The sequence below is a fragment of the Melanotaenia boesemani genome, chromosome 23, assembly GCF_017639745.1.
Source record: "Melanotaenia boesemani isolate fMelBoe1 chromosome 23, fMelBoe1.pri, whole genome shotgun sequence".
Taxonomy (NCBI): domain Eukaryota; kingdom Metazoa; phylum Chordata; class Actinopteri; order Atheriniformes; family Melanotaeniidae; genus Melanotaenia; species Melanotaenia boesemani.
This window is the reverse complement of record NC_055704.1, coordinates 26997140-27019426: the sequence shown is the minus strand read 5'-3', so window position 1 is coordinate 27019426 and position 22287 is coordinate 26997140. Positions and strand designations below refer to the sequence as shown.

General features: G+C 45.3%; 1 protein-coding gene across 4 annotated transcripts in view; it reads left to right on the top strand.

Annotated features, from left to right (window-relative positions):
* LOC121634540 (liprin-beta-1-like) overlaps window positions 1-22287 on the top strand; it is a 57507-nt gene that overhangs the window by 15339 nt on the left and 19881 nt on the right. For 3 of the 4 annotated variants that reach the window (XM_041977243.1, XM_041977240.1, XM_041977241.1), the window contains 6 exons: window positions 7950-8155; window positions 9785-9865; window positions 14977-15090; window positions 15160-15270; window positions 17253-17345; window positions 20198-20306. In XM_041977243.1, the coding sequence (XP_041833177.1) occupies window positions 7950-8155; window positions 9785-9865; window positions 14977-15090; window positions 15160-15270; window positions 17253-17345; window positions 20198-20306 (714 nt within the window). The remainder of the gene's footprint in view (window positions 1-7949; window positions 8156-9784; window positions 9866-14976; window positions 15091-15159; window positions 15271-17252; window positions 17346-20197; window positions 20307-22287) is intronic. The other variant, XM_041977242.1, reaches the window with a different exon arrangement.

Here is a 22287-nt window from a genome sequence, read left to right as displayed (position 1 = left end):
CCTGGATTTAGATATCTGCTGGTACCTTCTGATACCAGAATTTAGAATAAACTCATCTTTCATTTCGCTCTACTGTGAGAAAACGAGCATGGCGAAACAGCAAGAGGATGGCTTTTTATAAGCAATAACAGGAGCGTCACACAATAGGAGAACATTCCTACTTTTCTGTGCTTAGATGCGTTGTTGTGTTTAAAGTCACTAACAACTCAAAAACCCTAACCCTCCTAGACTGGAAAATGTGACACAACCTTTCAGATGAGCAGGATAAAGTTCTGTCACTACACAAAGCAATCCTTCCTCTTTCTCATTATCTGGGCACAGCCTTGAGTGAAGTTGATGCTGTCCTCCACACCTCAGAAGTGGAAGTTAAGAGTATTTTTTTTATGTTGGTTTTGTTTTGTTTGTTCAACCAAAGAGATAAATGAGCTAATAATGTTCAAATAGTACTTTCCAGACAAGAAAATCTGACTTGTAGCAGGAATTCTTGAATGTTTTCCAGTATAAATTTAGAAATGTAGAACTTCTGAGCAGTATTGGCCATGTAATGAATAGTTCTTAAATGTTAACTGCAGGGCTGGGTGATAAATTGATTAACTTGATTAATTTGAATTTGCCATTTATTTATTTTTATTAATTATCGGGTCGATTATGGGAAGAGAGAGGGAAAAAAAACAGTAAAACGGTTAGCAGCGTGAGTTGTGATTGAGATAGCGCTGTTTATGTCTTCTAATAAACACCTGTTAAAGAATCACGGTGTTTCTGAGTCATTCCCGCGGTTTAACTAGCAGCTGCTCTCTAATGAAAAGTCTACAGCATGTTACAGTTACTTTTAACCTTGTAAATTTGTCCACATGCTTCATTAACAGGCATTAATATAAGATGGTAAGCCAGGTGGATCAGCCAGCAGCAGCTTCCAGTCTGGTTCTGGAGCAGAGGGAAACATCTCTGGATATGGAGTTGGAGGCTGATGGAGGGGGGAGGGGGTTTCCAATGCTGATTTAGCTGAGCTCTGAGCTTTCTATCAATTTAATCGGTGTACTGGAACTCGTGCACTGACAAACGTCCCGTTTTGTTTGGAATGCAAACTGCAATTAAATGTGTTAATTTTTTTAACACGTTAATTTTTTTTGTAATTAATCGTAATTAACGTGTTAAAGTCCCACCCAGTATAAAAAAAACTCTTCCCTCTCCCCTGAGTAGGCTGGGTCCATCTCCAGCTCGGGTCCTCTACCAGAGTCCTGGGAGCTTGAGGGTCCTCCAGTGTCTTAGCTGTTGCTAGGACTGCTCTCTTCTGGATGGAGATGTCTGATGGTTCTCTAGGTATCTGGTGGAGCCACTTCTCCAGTGTGGGGGACATGGCCCCCAGTGCTCCGATGACCACTGGTACTACTGTTACCTTCACCTTCCAGGTTTTCTCCAGCTCTTCCTTTGAATCCTTGATATTTCTCCAAGTTCTCATATTTCTTATCCTGATATTTCCATCGTTGCAGGTGGCTACATCCATCACTACGGCCTTCCTTTGCTGCTTGTCCATGATCACGTTGTCCGGTTGGTTGGTTTTCTGGACACTATGGACGCTACATGGTTATGGCGTTCCATGTATTCTTTGTCTGCCAGTATCTCTCACCCTGCTGTGAGGTGCTGGATTGTTTCAGGGGGCTCTGCACAGCCTGCATCTGGAGTCCTGTCTGGTGTGGTAGACTTGGGTGTCCGGTCTGGTGTGGTAGACTTGGGGTCCTGCCTGGTGGTAGTAGACCTGGGATTCTGCCTGGTGTGGTAGACTTGGGGTCTAGTCTGGTGTGGTAGATCTGGGGTCCTGCCTGGTGTAGCAGACCTGGGGCCCTGCCTGGTGTGGTAGATCTGGGCCTCCATTGTCCTGGTACTCAAGGCTTGCTCTTGTGCTGCCATGGTTACCGCCTCTGTGCTGTCCTTCAGTCCAGCCCTCTCTAGCCATCGGCAGGACTTGTTCATATGCACCACTTCAGCTCTCTGTCTGTGGTACATCCCATGCAGGGCTTGTCCTCCATGATGGCTCCTCCATTTCATTCTCCTCCAGGTTCCATTGCCCGAGGCATTCACTCAGCGAGGCATCACATTGGTCCATTTTCCTGATTAATTCATGGAGCTTGGATGTTTCATCTTGGATAGCGGCCCTGATGCTCACTAGTTCTCGGCCTCCCTCTTTGTTCTTGGTGTATAGCCTCTGGACTCTGGATATGGGGTGGAACCCTCCATGCACGGTGGACAGCTTCCATGTTTTAACATCTGTGGTCTGAACTTCCTCCTTTGGCCAGCTTATTATCCCAGCAGGGTGTCTGATCTTGCCACTGAGCTGACTTCTCAGGAGTAACTCGTTGCAGATATGTGGCGGTGGCAGCTTTCCTTGTGGCGTCTTCCTGGTTGCTATTTGCTTGTGGTACGCCAAGGTACTTGTAGCTCTCCTAAACATCTGTTATTCTGCCTTCTGGGAGTGCACTGCCCTCTGTATGGACTACCTGTCCTCTCTTTGTTGCCATCCGGCCACATTCCTCCAGTCCGAATGACATTCCGATGTCCCTGCTGTAGATCCTGATGGTGTGGATCAGTGAGTCCATGTCTCATTCACTCTTAGCGTACAGCTGGATGTCATCCATGTAGAGGAGGTGACTGATTAAGGTTCTCTTATTGGTTTTTAAATGTCTTAATGGTCTTGGGCCTTCTTATCTTTCAGATTTGCTTTTACCTTATGAACCCTCGCGGCCCCTGAGGTCTTCCGGTACTGGCCTCCTGACTGTACCTAAAGTCAGGACACATACTCACGGAGAGGCAGCTTTCCAGTGGTATGATCCTCGTCTGTGGAACAGCCTGCCGGAGGAGCTCAGGGCTGCAGAGAATGTTAATGTTTTTAAGAGCAGGCTCAAGACCCACCTTTTTAATTTAGCTTTTACTTAATATTTATTCATTTTATTTTTATTTATTTTATTCCCCTAGCCTATTTATTTTTCTATGTTAACCCATTTTTATTTATTTTATGCTTTTATTCTATTTATATTATTTTTAGGTTATTTCCCCAGTGTTTCCTCGGAGGGGGCTCTCTGCACCGGGGGCTTTCATCGGCTGTGGCTGCTGCGGCTCTGTCCTGCGGGTTCTTCAGTCTGGTTGGGTGGCTCCTCTGCCTCTCAGTTGGCCATGTGCCCTGGGTCGGTGTTTTAACCATGGAAAGCACTTTGTGCTGCATTTGTATGAAAAGTGCTCTATAAATAAAGATTGATTGATTGATTGATGGTGGCTCATCAGTCACCTCTTAAGATTGTTTTAAATAAATTTAATATGTTTCTATAAAGAAAAACAAAAAATTGAAATGAAAGATTTTGGACAATTCTATGCTCCCAACTTCATGGAAACAGTTTGGGAATGGCCCTTTCCTGTTCTAACATGACTGTGTACCAGTGAAGAAAGCAGGCCCATAAAGACCTGGATGAGCCAGTTTGGTGTGGATGAACTTGATCAGCCTGCACAGAGTCCTGACCTCAACCCGATAGAACACCTTTGGGATAATATAGAGTGGAGGCTGAGAGCCAGGCTTTCTCGTCCTACATCAGTGTCTGACCTCACAAATGCGCTTCTGGAAGAATGGTCACTGTCATTCCTATAAACACCCCTAAACCTGTGGAAAGCCTTTCCAGAAGAGTTGATGCTGTTATTGCTGCAAAGGGAGGGTCACAGTCATACTGAACTCATTTGATTAACAATAGGATGTCTTAAGCTCATACGAGTCCAGGCAGGTGAGATAATACTTTCGGCGAGATAGTCAATCCTTCACTATAAAACCTCCTTCATCTCCATGGAAACCAGCAGGACCTTCGTGGTTCCTTTCAAACAAACACACTGGCACACACAGTTTTTTGGAGCAGGAATACTTTTTTCTGTCCCACCGTGGTGAGACAGACGTCTCTGGAACCAGCAGAGTCTCTGCAGCCATGTGACTCTTGTTTGTGTGGAGAAACTAGCAGAAGCTGTGAAGTGGACCGAGCTGTTCTCATGCTTTTCTTAGTTTCCAATAGAATTGCTTGGGGTCAACAAGCAGTATATCTCTTCACTTGATTTCTTATGCGCTTTGTGGATATGTAAACCACAATAAACCTAGAAACACTTCCTGGCCAAAAAAAAAAAAGTCCAACCTGGATTGAACTAAGCAAATAGGTAGGAGCCTCCTTTTGGATAACTACAGCATGGGTGATTGATGTCCAGCTGTGAACAAGTCATTTAACGTCAACTGATGCAGCTTCTCATTTCTTCTCATATCTAATGTTGGGCTTACACCAGAAGACTTTGAACAGAATTGCAAAAGACTGTAGAAAACGTCTAGAATCTAGTTGTAGTCTCGTTAATAGTGATTCACAGTCTTTGTCAAATCTCAGTCTGAGACTAAGACCTAAAACTCTCAACATTTGTCTTTAGATCTGAGCAGGTGTGAGCTGGTAGTTTTCTACAGTCTTTTGCTGTAGTCGTTGCATCGCCTCAGGAAGTCCAGGAAGTAAACCCGGGCGGTCTGGACGATCTCCAGCCCCTTGTTCCGGCTGGTCTGCTTCATGTGCAGGGCTCCGAGCAGGGCGGGCAGCAGCAGGTACTTCAGGTCTGCGGTGGAGATCTCCTCCAGCTCCTCGTTGCGGCTAAACAGGTCGAGCTGATCTGCCCACAGCAAAGCAAACAGGGAAGTTTACCTCCAGGATCAGTAAGGAATTACACATCATTATAATTTCATTAAGTGGGGCTCTGCATCTCCACCAGGTGTTACACCGACTCATCAGCATCTATTCTTCTCTCATTTGTTAGATTGTATACTTTAACACATAAATGGTACTTCCACTTCTTAATAACCATCCACTCCTCTTTCTGGACGGCCCACCTACCACGTTTCATCACGCTTCTTGTTCGTCTTTTTTTTCCCGTCCATTTATGCCGGTGTTCTGCCAAACTTAGCTTTTTAATATGGCATGAGTAATAGCTTTGTTAAATAGAATTAAATAAAAACGTTAGGAAGTGGAGAAAAGATTAAAATAACATTTAAAAAAGGGAAATACTAATAATTGTGATCATCACGTAAATTTAAGGTAGCTATAATTGTGCATGGAAAACATTGACCATCTTCAGGTCCGGTTATATTTTTAAGCCCAGAACTGATCCAGTCAGGAGGGTTTACCACATGCTGGGAAGAACTGCTCGGCCTCAGTCACTGACCGGAGTCCTGCTGGGTGATGGGAAGTCTGGGAGGGTCCAGGAGAGATGACTTCAATCCCATCAGGCATGACTTCCTTATATTCCTTCTTCTGGTTGAGCACCTCCAGGAGTAGTCTTCATCAGCTCTGAATGAATGACCCTGGTAAGGTGGCGTACCTCTCGTCCAAGCCCCCTGAATCTGCCGTTCCCTTCTCTGGAAGTGGTGGAAGCAGAGGATAACAAGTCCTGGCTTCGGTTTGAGGGTCACGCTGCAGTGAGCCCGCTCCAGTTCAGATGCAGAAGAGAAGATTTCCTCATGGCCTCTTGCAGAAGTTTTTTAAAAGAGCGGCGTAGAACTTCAGTTCCCTCAGAGAGCCCAATCAGCCGAACGTTGCAGCGTCTGCTTCTCCCCTCCAGGCCAGTTAGCTTAGCCTTTAGCTTCCTGTTGTCAGTTTAAAGCTGGTGCATAAAGTTTCTACACCCTCCAGCCACTGGTGAACAGTGTCAGGATTTTCTTCTAGTGACAACAGTCTTTCAGTAGAAGTTGTCACTGACAAATTTGTGGTTAAGTTCTTGGAAGGACATCTTGAGCTTGGAGAGCGGAGCTGATCTGTAGTCAGCTAGGATGAAATGGGCGTCATCTTCAGACTTTTTCCTGGTTAGGTGGTTTTTAGTGTTTTTATGTGCATTTTTTTAAAAATCTATCAGTTGCACAGATTATTCTCTTCGCAATAACGTGTTAAGTTTTTTTTTATATCGGTATCGGTTTTGTAGTATCGGAGCATTTTTATGAATACCGAGTACAAGTACACGCATATGGTATCGGACCGATACCCTATACTTGTATCAGTGCATCCCAAATAATCAGAGTCGGCTAAACAGAGAAAAGGTCTTCAGGTTGTTAGGGAGCATAAAGACTCTGGAGCCATGGAAGAAGGTCATGTGGTCTGATGAGTCCAGATCTACCCTGGTCCAGGGATGCAGCCATCAGGCCTAGTGCTACTGTAGAAGCCTGCGGGGGCAGTCTATGATCTGGAGTTGCTGCAGGTGGTCAGGTCTAGGTTCAGGTCTAGGTGCAGGTCTATCTTCATGTCTAGGTGCATGTCTAGGTGCAGGTCTAGGTTCAGGTCTATGTTCAGCACCAGAGAATGAGGTCAGCTGACCCCAGTCAGTCTGTGGAGAATCTTCCGTGTTTAATATGTGTAAATCTCAGCCTCAAATTCAGCTGAGTCATGAATTATTTAACTTGTTACAGCATCACAGTGGGAATGTGACATGACATAATCATGCGACAGTTCATCAGTTTTCCATAAATGACAGAAAGCTGATCATTTACAAAGAAAAGAAAAATGAGGACGTATAAACCTGTTCTATAGGAAAGGAAGCTTACATGACTTCTGTTGTGACTTGCTGCTGTATAAAAAACTAAATCTAAAAACATTAACTTGATGCTGTAATGGGCTGTGGGTGTCATTGAATTCTAGTGAAACACTGGAAACAATGCTGCTGGAATCAAAGCGAAAGGAGATCCAGCTAAATGTTGAGTGTGGGGTCTTTTCTTTTGGTGGCAACTTTTTATTGGCCAGACGTTGGATATTAGCTCAGAAAGCTTGAAGTTCTGCCAGAGTTTAACATGGGGGTAAATTACTCGTCTGCAGTGTTTAATGAAGAGATTGTTCAGGTAGGGCTGGGCAATTAATCGAATTTTAATCGCAATTACGATCTGGGTTTTCAACAATCATAAAAATGAAATGGTCCGATTATTTTTTTTGTCCTTCGATTTGTGCTGTTTTCAAATCGAGCACAGTTATCATTGCAGCGCTTTGCTGCAGACTCCTCCCACATCCCCGACCGCTTTAGTTTTATTCAGAACGAGTTGCAGACACCTGGACACACTGGAGGGGGCATCCTTCGCCATCATTTTTTATGTAAACTTGCGCGAGGAAGCGAAAATCGCTGCCCTCCTCCAGCCAAGCGACAGGCGACAGTCGTGCATGTAACACAAAAAAATTGAAAAATGTTCAATTTTTGTGAGTCGCAACTAAATAATCCACCAGCTCCTAGAGTCACAGAGAGACAAACGTTATAAACAGAACTTTTTTTCTCAATTAACGCAGTGAACAATCCGGGATTTAAGAAACTCATCAACACTTTGGACAAACGGCATCACTGTCATCTCACCACCATGTTAGTGGACTGTCTCTTTCTTCCCTGTATGATGAGTGTGATGAGGGTGTTGTGAAAGACGTGGTGACAGTCCGATGTTTCGCCACCACTACGGACCTGTGGTAAAGCCGCACCAGAGCCGTATAGAAATGTCGCGCTACATTTTATTGACTCGGATTTCAACGTAAAAACGAAATGTCTCCAGACTATTTTTTTCCAGATCACACCAGGCGGAACATGGCTGCTGGTCTGAGACAAACAATAGCTATGGGGACCTGGTGAAAAGAAACTAGTCGGCATTACCACAGTAAACACTTTAAATGTCACCCCCCCCCCCCCCCCCCCCCCCCCCAACCTCTTATCTATAATTGTGTTAAATAATCGATCTCAATTTCAATCAAAATAATCGTGATTATCATTTTTCTCATAATCGAGCAGCCCTATGTTCAGGGTACTTGTTAAATCAGTACACGTGGACTTGCTCAGGTTTTCTGAGAGATTCAGATAACCATGAATACAGTCCCAAGTAGCTCATCTCCAGTGTTTTAGGAGGTCTGTAAACAACTCTGTCTCCACCTGTCCAGGCTCCAAGGCTATCGACTATTCCAACGGGCTGTTTGACTGCCAGTCGCCCACGTCACCTTTCCTGGGAGGCCTCCGGGTGCTGCATTTACTGGAGGACCTGCGAGCAGCGCTGGAGCTCATGGACAATGAGGAGAAGGACAACCTGCGCTGTCAGATCCCTGATTCCACGGCTGAGGGGCTGGCAGAGTGGCTGCAGGGACGATTGGTAAAACCTCTTTGTGTTTTCATATGAACATTAAAACATGACATTTCTGCAGTCGTGTTGCTCTGCGGGTAGATCACTTGGTTTAGATGTCCTATGAGGTGACTTATGAGGTATTCCAGGTCTTTCCTTCATGTTGCTTCAGATTCTAGAATGAGCACTGACCCCAGTGCTCCCAGTGACAGTCCCCACCTTAACTGGACTTATGCAATATTTCCAATTCACCATATGTAAAGTGACACACATGTACACAAGTACATGAGTATTTTTATATGTATGGACAAAGATGATCACCATTCAGATACAAGCTTTCGTAAGGACTCTGTGATGTTGCTAGGTGCATTACAGTTTGAAAGGACGCAGTAAACTCTAGGGCTGGTATCGCCACTAATTTCCTGAATCCATTAGATTCTTAAGTTTTCCATTCAGTTTTTAATAAATTAAATATCCATTCATTTCCAGATAACTGTGTAACCAGCTGCTTGTCTTGAATACTACGTTCTCAGATAAATGTTTTTATAAAACACTGCATTTACTTGACAATCAAAATCGGTTATCTGGGAGTAATCAGATTACTGTAATCTGATCTGACACGTCTACATGCATCTCCGAAACACCGGAATGATCCAGTGTTTCCCAGATTCCCAGCCAGGAACACTGTGATGGAAACTGTCAGGACTGTTTAATGTCCTGATGAAGCTTCATCCAGCGGAGTTGCTGTAAATGTTCTGAAAGTTCAGGACCCTAGAGGAGGAGGAGGAGGAGAGGAGAAGGATAGGAGAGGAGGAGGAGTGGAGGATGAGAGGAGTGGAGGATGAGAGGATGAGAGGAGTGGAGGAGGAGAGGAGGAGAGTGGAGCAGGAGGAGAGGAGTGAAGGAGGAGAGGAGTGGAGGAGGAGTGGAGAAGGAAGAGAAGGAAGGGAGGCGAGTGGAGGAGGAGGAGAAGGAGAGGAGGAGGGAAGGAGGAGAGTGGAGCAGGAGGAGAGGAGTGGAGGAGGAGAGAAGTGAAGGAGGAGGAGAGTGGAGGAGGAGAGGAGTGGAGGAGGAGGAGGAAGAGAAGGAAGGGAGGCGAGTGGAGGAGGAGGAGAGGAGTAGTGGAGCAGGAGGAAGGGAGGCGAGTGGAGCAGGAGGAAGGGATGAGCCACTCAGAGCGCCTCCTGTGGTCTTGGGGACTCGCTACATTGAAACCTTCCAGCATGGCTGCGTTTTATTTGATGTCATGTGTTCCTCCGTCAGGCTGGTGTCACCACTGGTTTCCTGATTTATTCTGGTTTTGATTTAACTCAATCTGATGTTGATCCTTCACAAACTTTTATGTAACAGCACCAATTTCCAGATTCTGGTATTTGTTTTGAAGCATGTACCTGCGTGGTTCACCTCCGCCCTTCCATCCTTCTGTATTTTTGAAGTGCTTCTGTTCTGGATAGTTTCTTCTTTCCTTTCTTTGTTGATTCTGAAACACTGCAGTAAAACAAGGAATCATCCCTGGATAATTTAGTTCATTCCTCTGGCCTCGCTGACTTTAAATGAGTTACAACTCTCGCAGGGTTCCATCCTAGCAGAAAGACATCCTGTTTTTGTGACAGAGCAGATTCAGGTTATTCTTCAGGTGATGGTTCTTTCTCTTTTCAGAATAACATCCAGAACTCTGATGTGGTCTACCAAGAACGCCTGTCCCGACTGGAGAGTGATAAAGAGTGTCTTATTCTCCAGGTTTGAGAACCAAACTCCTCACAGCTGCCACATGAAGCATTTTTTACTGAGTGAAGCAGAAATCATTCTAGTTTGACTCATCAGACAAAGGTATTCGCTACTCAGAAAATAAAACTAGGTCTCAAATTTACAGGGAAACGAAGATTTCTGCTGTTAGACCTCAGGGACATTTCCACTAAACAAGCTTGTTGACCGATGTCAGCTCAGATGAAACTGCCATCCATCCATCCATCCATTTTCTGCCGCTTATCTGGAGTCAGGCTGCGGGGGCAGCTGCCTAAGCAGGGCAACCTAGACTTCCCTCTCCCCGGTTTACATTCACCAGCTCATCCGAAGGGATCCCGAGGCGTTCCCAGGCCAGCCGAGAGATGTAGTCCGTCCAGTGTGTCCTGGGTCTTCCCCGGGGCCTCCTCCCCGGTGGGACGTGCCCGGAACACCTCACCAGGGAGGCGTCCAGGAGGCATCCTGACCAGATGCCCGAGCCACCTCATCTGGCTCCTCTCGATGTGGAGGAGCAGCAGCTCTACTCTGAGCCCCTCCCGGATCACCGAGCTTCTCACCTGATCTCTGAGGGAGAGCCCGGCCACCCTGCAGAGAAAACTCATTTCGGCCGTTTGTATTCGCGATCTTGTTCTTTCGGTCTCTACCCACAGCTCGTGACCATAGGTGAGGGTAGGAACGTAGATCGACCGGTAAATCGAGAGCTTTGCCTTTTGGCTCAGTTCCTTCTTCACCACGACAGACCGATGCAGAGTCCGCATCACTGCAGACGCCGCACCGATCCGCCTGTCCATCTCCAGCTCCATTCTTCCCTCACTCGTGAACAAGACCCTTAGATACGTGAACTCCTTCACTTGGGGCAGGACCCTATTGCAGACCCGGAGAGAGCACTCCACCCTTTTCCGGCTGAGGACCATGGTCTCGGACTTGGAGGTGCTGATTCTCATCCCAGCCGCTTCACACTCGGCTGCGAATCGCTTCAGTGAAAGCTGAAGATCACGGCCCGATGAAGCCAACAGAACCACATCATCCGCAAAGAGCAGAGACTCAATCCTGAGGCCACCGAACCGGATCCCCTCGACACCTCGGCTGCGCCTAGAAATTCTGTCCATAACAGCTATGAAAAGAATTGGTGACAAAGGGTAGCCTTGGCGGAGTCCAACCCACACTGGAAGCGATTCTGATTTACTGCCAGCAATGTGGACCAAGCTCTGGCACTGATCGTACAGGGACCGGACATCTCGTACAAGTGGGTCTGGCACTCCATACTCCCGGAGTACCCCCCCCCACTGGAGTCCCAGGGGGACACGGTCAAACACCTTCTCCAAGTCCACAAAGCACATGTAGACTGGTCGGGCAAACTCCCATGCCCCCTCAAAGACCCTGAAGAGGGTGTAGAGCTGGTCCACTGTTCCACGACCGGGACAAAAACCACACTGCTCTTCCTCAATCTGAGGTTCGACTATCCGACAGACCCTCCTCTCCAGCAACCCTGTTTAGACCTTACCGGGGAGGCTGAGAAGTGTGATTCCCCTCTAGTTGGAGCACACCCTCCGGTCCCCCTTTTTGAAGAGGCACCCAAGTCTGCCTAGTCTGGGGGAACTGTCCCCGATGTCCACGCAGTGCTGCAGAGGCGTGTCAGCCAAGACAGCCCTACAGCATCTACAGCCGAAGAGGGGGACCACCACCCAAGTCTGCCTAGTCTGGGGGAACTGTCCCCGATGTCCACACAGTGCTGCAGAGGCGTGTCAGCCAAGACAGCCCTACAGCATCTACAGCCCTAAGGAACTCTGGGCAGACCTCATCGACCCCCGGGGCCTTGCCACGAGGAGCTTTTTAACCACCTCAGCGTCCTCAGCCCCAGAGATGGGAGAGCCAGCACCAGCTACCCCAGACTCAGCTTCCTCATCGGAAGACATGTTGGTGGGATTGAGGAGGTGTCGAAGTATTCAGAATCAGAAAGCCTTTATTGTCATTGTAAACCAGAGCATACAATGAGATTAGGGGGTGCTACTCTTTATGGTGTTTGCATCATAATAAAAAGAATATTCAAAAATGTTAAAAATAAAGGCAAAGGGAGGAAATAAATAGAAATAAAATACTTAAAGTAAATAAAAATATGGTAAGTACTAAAAAGCAGATATATACATATATTTACAATTGAATGTATTGCACTTAGAGTATTTATATTGCACAACACGGTTCGAGTTTCACAGTGGTGTGACACTTGTTGCGGTCTATTTCACATGTGTGTGATGATTCGTCTTGTTGAGTGTGTTCTCCTTATTGTTTGGTTTGTTCATGGGAGTTCAGGGCACTGATGGCTCTGGGGAAAAAGCTGTCCCTGAGTCTGTTTGTACGGGCTTTGTGAGCTCTGTAGCGCCTACCAGAGGGCAGCAGGTTGAACAAGTGGTAGTTAGGGTGGAATGGGTCCTTGACGATTTTTGAGGCTTGCTGTGGTACCGAGAGCTGGCTAAACTAATCCATCTGCAGATGTGTGAGGAGAGCCCGAGATGGGAGAGTTTTCCAGCCAGAATGTCCGGGATAATTGTATTGAAGGCTGAGCTATAGTCTATGATCCTCACATAGTTCTCCCCATGCTCTAGGTGGCTCAGAGCTGTGTGGAGAACTGTGGTGATGGCGTCCTCTGTTGATCTGTTTGCATGGTATGCAAACTGGTGAGGGTCAAGTGTGGGAGGTAGTTGGTCCTTGATATGTTTTGCAACCATACTCTCAAAGCATTTCATGATTACAGGCGTGAGGGCTATAGGCCTGTAATCATTGATCATTCCCTCCACCGCCTCACAACGTTCTGAGTCGAGGTCAGCAGCCCCCCATCCCCACTGTACACAGTATTGACGGAGCACTGCTTTCCCCTCCTGAGCCGCCGGATGGTGGACCAGAATCTCCTCGAAGCCGTCCGGAAGTCATTCTCCATGGCCTCTCCAAACTCCTCCCATGCCCAAGTTTTTGCCTTAGCGACCTCCGAAGCTGAGCTCCGCTTAGCCCGCCGATACCCATCAGCTGCCTCTGGAGTCCCACAGGCCTAAAAGGCCCATTAGGACTTCTCCTTCAGCTTGATGGCATCCCTTACTGCTGATGTCCACCAATGTGTTCGGGGGTTACCGCCACGACAGGCACCGACGACCTTACGGCCACAGCTGCGGCTGGTCGCCTCAACAATAGAGGCACGTAACACAGCCCATTCGGACTCAATGTCCCCCGCCTCACCCAGGACATGGTTGAAGCTCTGCCGGAGATGGGAGTTGAAATTCTTTCTGCCAGACGTTCCCAGCAGACCCTCACAACACGCTTGGGTCTGCCAGGCCTGACCGGCATCCTCCCCCACCATCTGAGCCAACTCACCAGCAGGTGGTGATCAGTTGACAGCTCTGCCCCTCTCTTCACCCGAGTGTCCAGAACATGCGGCCGCAAGTCCGACGACACAACTACAAAGTCGATCATCGAACTGCGGCCTGGAGTGTCCTGGTGCCAAGTGCACATGTGGACACTCATGTCTGAACAAGGTGTTTGTTATGGACAATCCATGATGAGCACAGAAGTCCAACAACAAAACACCACTCGGATTCAGATCAGGGGGGCCGTTCCTCCCAATCACGCCCCTGTGAACCACTCTCCTTGAGAGGGTCCAGCCCCTCTCAAGGACAGTGGTTCCAGAGCCCAAGCTGTGCGTCGAGGTGAGTCCAACTATATCTAGCCGGAACCGTTCAACCTCACGCACCAGCTCAGGCTCCTTCCCCACCAGAGAGGTGACATTCCATGTCCCTAGAGCTAGCTTTTGCAGCCGAGGATCAGACCGCCAGGGTCCAGATGGATGTTAGCGGTGACCATGAAGTCCAGCAGAGCGCTGACCTCAGGTACTTTTCAGCCTGACATTTGCTGGCTCTGTTGGTACGTTGCCAGATCTGCTTTGGTTCCACATTAATGCATCACAAAAATTATGTAGGTGTTCTTGCGCTTGTCATTCCTCAGATTAACTAGGCAGCACTAAGCCAGAGGTGTTGACCTCTGGTCCTCAAAGGCTCCTGTCCAACAGGTTTTAGATGTTTCCTGCTTCAACACACCTGACTCAGATTAATGGATCACTGTGCAGAACTTAATGCCTTCAGGTGATCTACGGACGTTTTCCAGGTTTCTATCCCGTCCAGGAGGTTTACAATCCAGCCACTAAATGTAGTTTTATTCAGAGACTCTATCTGGTAAATCCACAATGATCCATGATAACAGCTTTATTTATCACATTTCATCATAAAAACATCACCATCTCTACTATGTTGCTAAGAGACCTCTATTTAGACCTGGACATGATGATGAAGTCACTTCCTGTCAGACTTTCCACCAATCAGAGAGCTTAGATTGACAGTAACGTCCAATCAGGAGCAGCCAAAGATCAACCAGTGAGCAGAAAGTTCTATGTGTGTGTGAAAAGAAGAAAAATAATGCTATTCTATGGCTGGAATAAAGCCAAGAAGACGTTTCTGATGCACGGTGGCGCCACAAAGCATCTGAGCTGGAAATATCATGTCTGATGCTGGCTGGGGTTAAAGGATTGAGCATCTACATGCAGCTTTATATTGTGGGAAAAGTAAACAAAATCCACAAGCAGACCAAAACAAATAAAGAAGGGTTAAAAAACAGCTGCTGGTTGTAATTTCAGTTTAAAGCAGGGGTGTTCAACCTGCGGCTCTGGAGCAGCAGGTGGGTCTCTGGACGTTCCACAATGCCTCTAATTACACGGCTAAACATGCTAAAGGGCTAACTCAAGTTTTAAATATAAATATTATAACAAATGCAGGTTTTTAGCTAATTTTCAGTTTTCACAGAATAATTGCGTTAAATTTCCACAACATGATGACACTAAATTAAAAGTTGTATTTTATCCCAAGGCCTCGTAACGCCTGCGTCTCTAACTGAGTTTCATTTGCTGGCTGAGGGAAAATGGCTCTCTGGACTGGACAGGCTGCAGACCCCTGGTCTAAAATGAAGCATCTCTAAATTTCATCTTCTTGTTTCTCCAGAAATGTCTGAACACTGTCCTTTTTCCTTAAAGATTTCGAAATCTGATCATTAATGTGTGTTTCTATTACCAGGTGAGTGTTTTAACAGACCAGGTAGAGGTGCAAGGTGAAAAGATTCGGGACTTAGACAGTAGTCTGGAGCTCCACCGGGAGAAGCTAAATGCCGCTGAGGAGCTTCTTCAGCAGGTGAGACCTCTGAAAACATGCGGAATATTTTCTTTTCCAGCTTTTCTCAGTGTGACTGCTGCTTTGTAGGAGCTGCTGACCCGGAGCACGCTGGAAACTCAGAAGCTGGAGCTGATGACCGAAGTTTCCAGCCTGAAGCTGAAGATAACCGCTTTGGAAAGAGATCACAGGGGCAACGAGGTAGGAAATATATCCTCATCCAGGCTGTGAAATGAAGCAGTTCTTGGTTGCACCTGCACTGTGTGATTCCTGGCAGCAGCCCAGTCATTGTTGTTAAAGTCACAAAGGTCCGTCTCACTCGGCTGGAGCTCTCAGATCTGTCATGTGATGCTGGCTGACCATCACACAGGGTTACGAAACAGGCTTAAAAAGCTCTGGAGCTCCAGCAGCTGTTTCCTGCCAAAACACCCCCACCCTCCTGTCCTGAGAGCTTATAGCTTCCATACTGGGGTTCACCACATAACCTGTGGAGTTCCAGACACTAAAACCTGAGTGTTTGTGGAGTTTCCCTTAACTCTGGTTTTTATTTTTCTTTGTAGTAAGGTTTTGAATAAAATGAAAAACTGTTGTCGGCCAGGTCTACGTGATCCTGGCTGATGGATTTGTTTAACCTCCATCAGCATTGGTTTGAGGCAGAAAAGGGGCGGGGCATTATATGCAGCAGAGGCAGAAGAGTTTGTGTGGGTGGGAAATGTATGGTCAGGAAAATGTGCAAACCAAGCTGAAATATAGGTTGCTGATTTTTATTACCCAGTTTATGACCAGTAAGGATCAGTTTTAGCCGAAAACTTCGGTCCCACAACTTGTTTAGTTTTTATTATTCAAGGATCATTTATTTATATAACACTGTACAAAATGCTGTAAAATAAGACAAACTGACACCAACCTGAAGCCCAGAGTTTGTTCCACATTCCCCCACCATCCACTATATCAGGACCACCTTCTACTGCTAGGTTAGAACCCTTTCTCCTCCAGAACCACCTTAATTCTTGGTGTGATAATTAAAAGCAGGTGGTGGAAACGTTCCTCAGGGGTTTTCTCCATATCGACATGACAGCATCTCACAGTTGCTGCAGGTTTGTCGGCTGCATCCATGATGAGAATCTCCCGTTCCACCACATCCCAAAGCTGCTCTACTGGACTGAGATCTGGTGGCTGTGGAGGCCGTTGGAGTCCAGTGAACTCATCGTCATGTTCTAGAAAGCAGGTGGAGATGATCTGAGCTTTGTGACATGGTGCATTATCCTGCTGGAAGTAGCATCAGAAGATGCTCCACTGTGGTCATAAAGGGATGGACATGGTCAGCAACAATACTCAGGTAGGCTGTGCTGGTTAAACCAGGCCACGTTGGTACTAAGGGGCCCAAAGTGGGACAAGAAAATCTCCCCCCACCATTACACCAGCAGCAGCCTGAAGCGTTGATCCAAGGCAGGATGGATCCATGTTTTCATGATGTTTCCAGCAGATTCTGAGCCTAGCATCTGAATGTGGAGCTGAAATGGAGACTCATCAGACCAGCAACGTTTCTCCATCTTCTATTGTCCAGTGTTGGTGAGTGTGTGTGAATTGTAGCCTCAGTTTCCTGTTCTTAGCTGGCTGGACTCAGCAGAATCAGCAGTTTCTGACCAACAACATGCCAAGTTCAGTCACTTAAATCCCCTTTCTTCCTGATTCTGATGCTCAGGTTGAGCTTCAGAAAGTTGCCATGTCTACAAGACTAAATATAGTGAGTTGCTGCTGTGTGATTGGCTGATGTGTTAACAAACACGTGGACCAATAAAGTAGATGGTGAGTGTATGTGGAAAATACAAACTGAAAGCAGCATCTCCATGTCAACTTTAACTCTGGGAATAGCTAACTAACCTTTTTCTGATAGTTAATGACATTTTAGGGTTAGTTCCTGTGACTCTCCCCGTAAATCTAGTGTTGGTCTTCATTAGTGGACCAAGCGTCTCAGATTGTCTTCAGTGTGACATCAGTCTGAAAATGTCTGAGGTTTTATAATAATAATAAATCTTTATTTGTATAGCACTTTTAAAAACAGAGTTTACAAAGTGCTGATATATAAATACATAAAATATAAAATATAAATATATAAATACGTCTCCAGTGCAGCATTGTCTCTAGTGTCATGGCTAACAGGAGCTCATTTCCCTCCTCAGGGTTTGTACCAGGAAGTTACGGATCTGCGGTTCCGGGTGACGGACATAGAGAATGAAAGGCTGCTGTGTGAGAAGAAGCTCAAAGCTACCAGAGTGAGTGTGTTCTTAACATCCAGTTAAACATGCATCAAGACCACGGCTGGTAATAACCAAGGATCTGAGTTCATCTTTGTTTGAAACGCATCATTATGATGGAAACCTTGTGATTCTCCTCCTCCTCCTCATGACAGTTTCTCTGCTTATTCTTCTATTTGTACGTCTTCATTTGACTTTTGATCTTGTTCTTATTGTGTGACTTTAACATCTTTCTGCTACATGTTAACCTGCAAGTGTCCAAAGAGGAAGTCTGAGCGCTTCGCTGAAGCTGAGGTGAAGGTTTAATATCCAGTCTGTTCTCTTCTCCTTTCTGGCTGTTCAGGTCCTCTAAACCTGCTGCTTCTTCACACAGCTTTGCTGGTTATCACCACACACTCTGTAAGTGCTTCCACCGCTGCTGCAAGTGTTTGTGATGTGCTGTGTGTCCATATAACACACCCACAGAAACATGGTCATGTTAGGTTAATTAGACCCCAGTTTAAAGAACGTTGGGATGCTGTATAAAATGTCCATAAAAACACAATAAAATGGTCAAATGTCTTCAGCTGATAGTGAATCTGATGCAGCAACACATATGTAAAAAGTAGTTCCAGGGTGGTGTTCAGCATGGTGAAGCATCTCTTCTTCTAACATGTCTGGAAACGTCTGGGAAGTGAGGAGACCAGTTGCTGGAGTTTTAGGAGAGGAATGTTGTCCCATTCTGGTCTGATGCAGGATTCTAGCTGCTCTACAGTCCTGGACCTTGGTTGCTGGATTTCTGCTTTCATGATGCTCCAGATGTTGTGTACTGGTGAAAGGTCTGGACTGCAGGCAGGCCAGTTCAGCAGCCGGACTCTTCTCCTGTGAAGCCATGCTGCTGTGATGGATGCAGGATGTGGTTCAGCATCGTCTTGCTGAAATCTGCAAGGCCTTCCCTGAAAGAGACGTTGTCTGGATGGGAGCAGATGTTGCTCTAAAACCTCCATGTACTTTTCAGCATTGATGGAGCTTCACAGATGTGGAAGCTGCCCACGCCATAGGCACTAATGCAGCCCATCCCATCAGAGATGCAGCTTTTCACCTGTCCACTGATAACAAGCTGGATGCTCCCTCTCCTCTTTAGTCTGCAGGACACGCCGTCCATGCTTTCCACAAACTAGTTCACATCTTCATCCAGGTTTCCACTTTGCCTCAGACCATTTTAAATGAGCTTTGGTCCAGAGAAGACGGAAGAAGCTGGTTCTGGATCCTGTTCACATCTGGCATGAAATTGGAAAATGGATTTCTGGAAGTTTTCCTGACTCCATGCAGTGGTTTTCAGTCTAGAATCATGTCTGCTTTTAATGAAGTGCTGACTGAGAACCCCAAGATCACCAGCTTCCAGTTTGACCTTCAGCCTTTTCTTGTGCACACAGAGATTCCTTCTGAATCTCTAAATCTTTTCATTTGATACTCTGTTGATGGTGGGATCTTCTACATTTCTACAATTTTATTTTGTGGAACAATTTTTTGCCAGTTTGTCTCAGGTTGGTGAACCTCTGTCCATCTTTCCATCTGAGAGACTCTGCCTCTCTGAAATGCTCCTTTTATATCCAGTCATGTTACTGACCTGCTTCCAGGTAACCTGGTTAGTTGTCCAATGCTCCTCCAGGTGTTTCTGGTTTGTACCAGGTACTTTTCCAGCCTTTTGTTGCTCCTGTTCCATCTTTTTCCATCAGATTCACTATCAGCTCATATTTTCATCACATGGTGAAACGTCTGTTTCATCCTCTGATGTGTTGGTGATCTTCTACTGGGAATAAAATATGAGTTGGTGAGATTTGGAAATCATTGCATTTACACGTTTAACATTGTCCCAGTTTGTTTGCTGCTGTGGTTGTAAAGCAGCTTGGCTTGCTGAATGGTATGAAATCTGGATCTTTAGTAGATGTGTAGCTCGTGTTCTTCTGTGAACCTGTTGGTCTGCAGCCGAACTTTCCCACAGAGGTTTGCTTGAGGGATAGACGTGATAACCTTGAAATTTCTTATCAGAGATAAAATTGTTGGTATATTACTTTAAAAGATTAAATAGGAAGTATGTGAATAGATATGACTTTTTGACTCAAAACAACTGAAAACAAACTCAGACACCAATAAATTTTGGTAGAAACAGCTGAATGTAAATATTCGATTTTTCTTAAAATAATGGTGGTTAAACAAAACGAGGAGAGTCAGACCACTGAATCTAAAATGTTTCCAGAGATGGATGGATTTAGTTTGTTTTTTCTGAATCACAGAGCAGACATTTACAACAGACTGAGGTTCACAAATGATCCTGGAGGTAACTTGGAGCTCATCATACAGTTGTACCTGAAGAGAAGCAGTGGAAGCTGACTGACAGCATCCAGACTGGCTAATAGCATCATTTTTCACCGTGATTACGTTAAAAAGCAACCTTACAAGCACGTTTAAGTATTGACATGATGATGGTTCAACACAGAAGGTATCTTTGTGCCTAACTTCAGATAAATTTGGTCCTGATAAAATTACAGATGTGGAAACAGAAGATAAATCTTTTGTTTCTGTTTTCTCTTCTCGTCTGTTATTTCTCTTCAGCTCTACATTCTGCAGCATGTTCTAAAATGCTTCAGCTGTTGTCTCTGATAAGTTGTAAAAACGTCTGTAGTAGCAACAAGGGATTTCTTATGTGACCATCATCTGTCAGAATTTTGCCTGCACAAAAAGCTAAATGACATAAAAAGATCTCTGTGGGAAGGAAGAAACGAAAAGTGTGACAGAATCTTCTGATTGTAGCTTCTCAGGTGGGAAACATACCTTTTCTTTCACTTTTTTTAATTCATAAAATGTGTTTCTGTCATGGCCGACGACAGGAGGAGCTGCAGCTTTTGCAGAGGCAGCTGGAGGAGCGAGAGGAGGAGCTGAGGAGGCTGAGGGAGGACAGCAGACGGATGACGGAGAGGACTGAAAGGGGGGAACCAGGTGGGAGTGTTTTTAGAACACGGTGGATGCATTTCATGCATTTCATCTCTAATTTTCTGTGGTTTACAAGGATTAGACAAGCAGACATCCAGCATCTGGATTCCTGCATTCAGTATTTTCTCACCGTCTTCTGACTGAAGTTTAAGCAGAATCTAATCTGTGTGCAACATCCATACCAAACCCATGACTGCTGAGCTCCTTCCTCAGATCACTGAGCTTATCTTATCCCTCCTGATGATGGAGGAATCCCATTTATTTAAGGGGGGGGGGGCTGGTCCACTGTACAACCTGAAGAACTTCACTGTACAAACAGACACAAATAAAAAGTCAGATATCTGCTCTTTAAGACAAACCAGACAACTGAACAAAGATTTTGGACTTCTGATTAAAACTTTTTCAGCAGGACAGTAAACAAGAAGAAAAAATAAATCTTTACTCATTCCTACCTTTGTCTGAAGAAGATGGGACAAAAAGACATTTGGTGAACAGAGAGCACTGACTTTAAGTATTAGCACTGATATTTACTCTGCTTTACACTTCATTTTGCCTCCTTTATCTCCTGATGTAATAATCTGAGCTGCTACATACCCTGTGGTTTTCATGTAGCTAGTTTTATAAGTTATAAGTTCAATGCTCACAGAGAAAAATGTTTTAAAACTAGTGCAGAACCACCCATCACAGATTTCCCCTTCAACCCTTAAAACTCCAACAGATCACCGGTGGCCAGATGGATAGCTGCCCTTTAGCTGATATACAGAGGTTTCCAGGTTTCTATCCCGTCCAGGAGGTTTACAATCCAGCCACTAAATGTAGTTTTATTCAGAGACTCTATCTGGTAAATCCACAATGATCCATGATAACAGCTTTATTTATCACATTTCATCATAAAAATATCACCATCTCTACTATGTTGCTAAGAGACCTCTATTTAGACCTGGACATGATGATGAAGCCACTTCCTGTCAGACTTTCCACCAATCAGAGAGCTTAGATTGACGGTAACGTCCAATCAGGAGCAGCCAAAGATCAACCAGTGAGCAGAAAGTTCTATGTGTGTGTGAAAAGAAGAAAAATAATGCTCCTCTATGGCTGGAATAAAGCCAAGAAGACGTTTCTGATGCACGATGGCGCCACAAAGCATCTGAGCTGGAAATATCATGTCTGATGCTGGCTGGGGTTAAAGGATTGAGCTTCTACATGCAGCTTTATATTGTGGGAAAAATAAAAAAACAAAATCCACAAGCAGACCAAAACAAATAAAGAAGGGTTAAAAAAAAACAGCTGCTGGTCGTAATTTCAGTTTAAAGCAGGGGTGTTCAACCTGCGGCTCTGGAGCAGCAGGTGGGTCTCTGGACCTTCCACAATGGCTCTAATTACACAGCTAAACATGCTAAAGGGCTAACTCAAGTTTTAAATATAAATATTATTATAAGACAGACAGACAGACAACTTTATTTATCCCCAAAGGGAAATTGCGTTGTTACAGTAGTCCAGTAATAACATAAAAAAATCCACAGTGGAATAAATTAGAGAAAAAATTAGAGGGAAAAAAAAAAAAAAAAAAAAAAAAATACGAATACAAGAGTGAATTGGCAGATAAAGTGCAGTGGCAAGATGAGTAATAATGAAAATAGCTATCAGATATTGATATGTAAATATGACTATGTAAATAAAGGAAGTGCAAGATAATACAGAATGTTGAATGATGTGCAAAGGATACAAATATTATATAATTGTATATCAGAGCGACAACTATAGGTTGCAGTAAGTACAATGGTTGACTTAGTCCAGTTGTGTGATCGTGTCTTTGGCAGAGGTAGATGAGTTATGGAGTCTTATTGCAGCAGGAAGGAACGATCTCCTGTACCGTTCCTTAGAGCAGCGGGGTTGGATCAGTCTGCAGCTAAAACTGCTCTTTAGCTTGTCCAGTGTGTTATGGAGGGGGTGGGAGGGGTTGTCCCTGATTGCCAGCAGTTTTGCC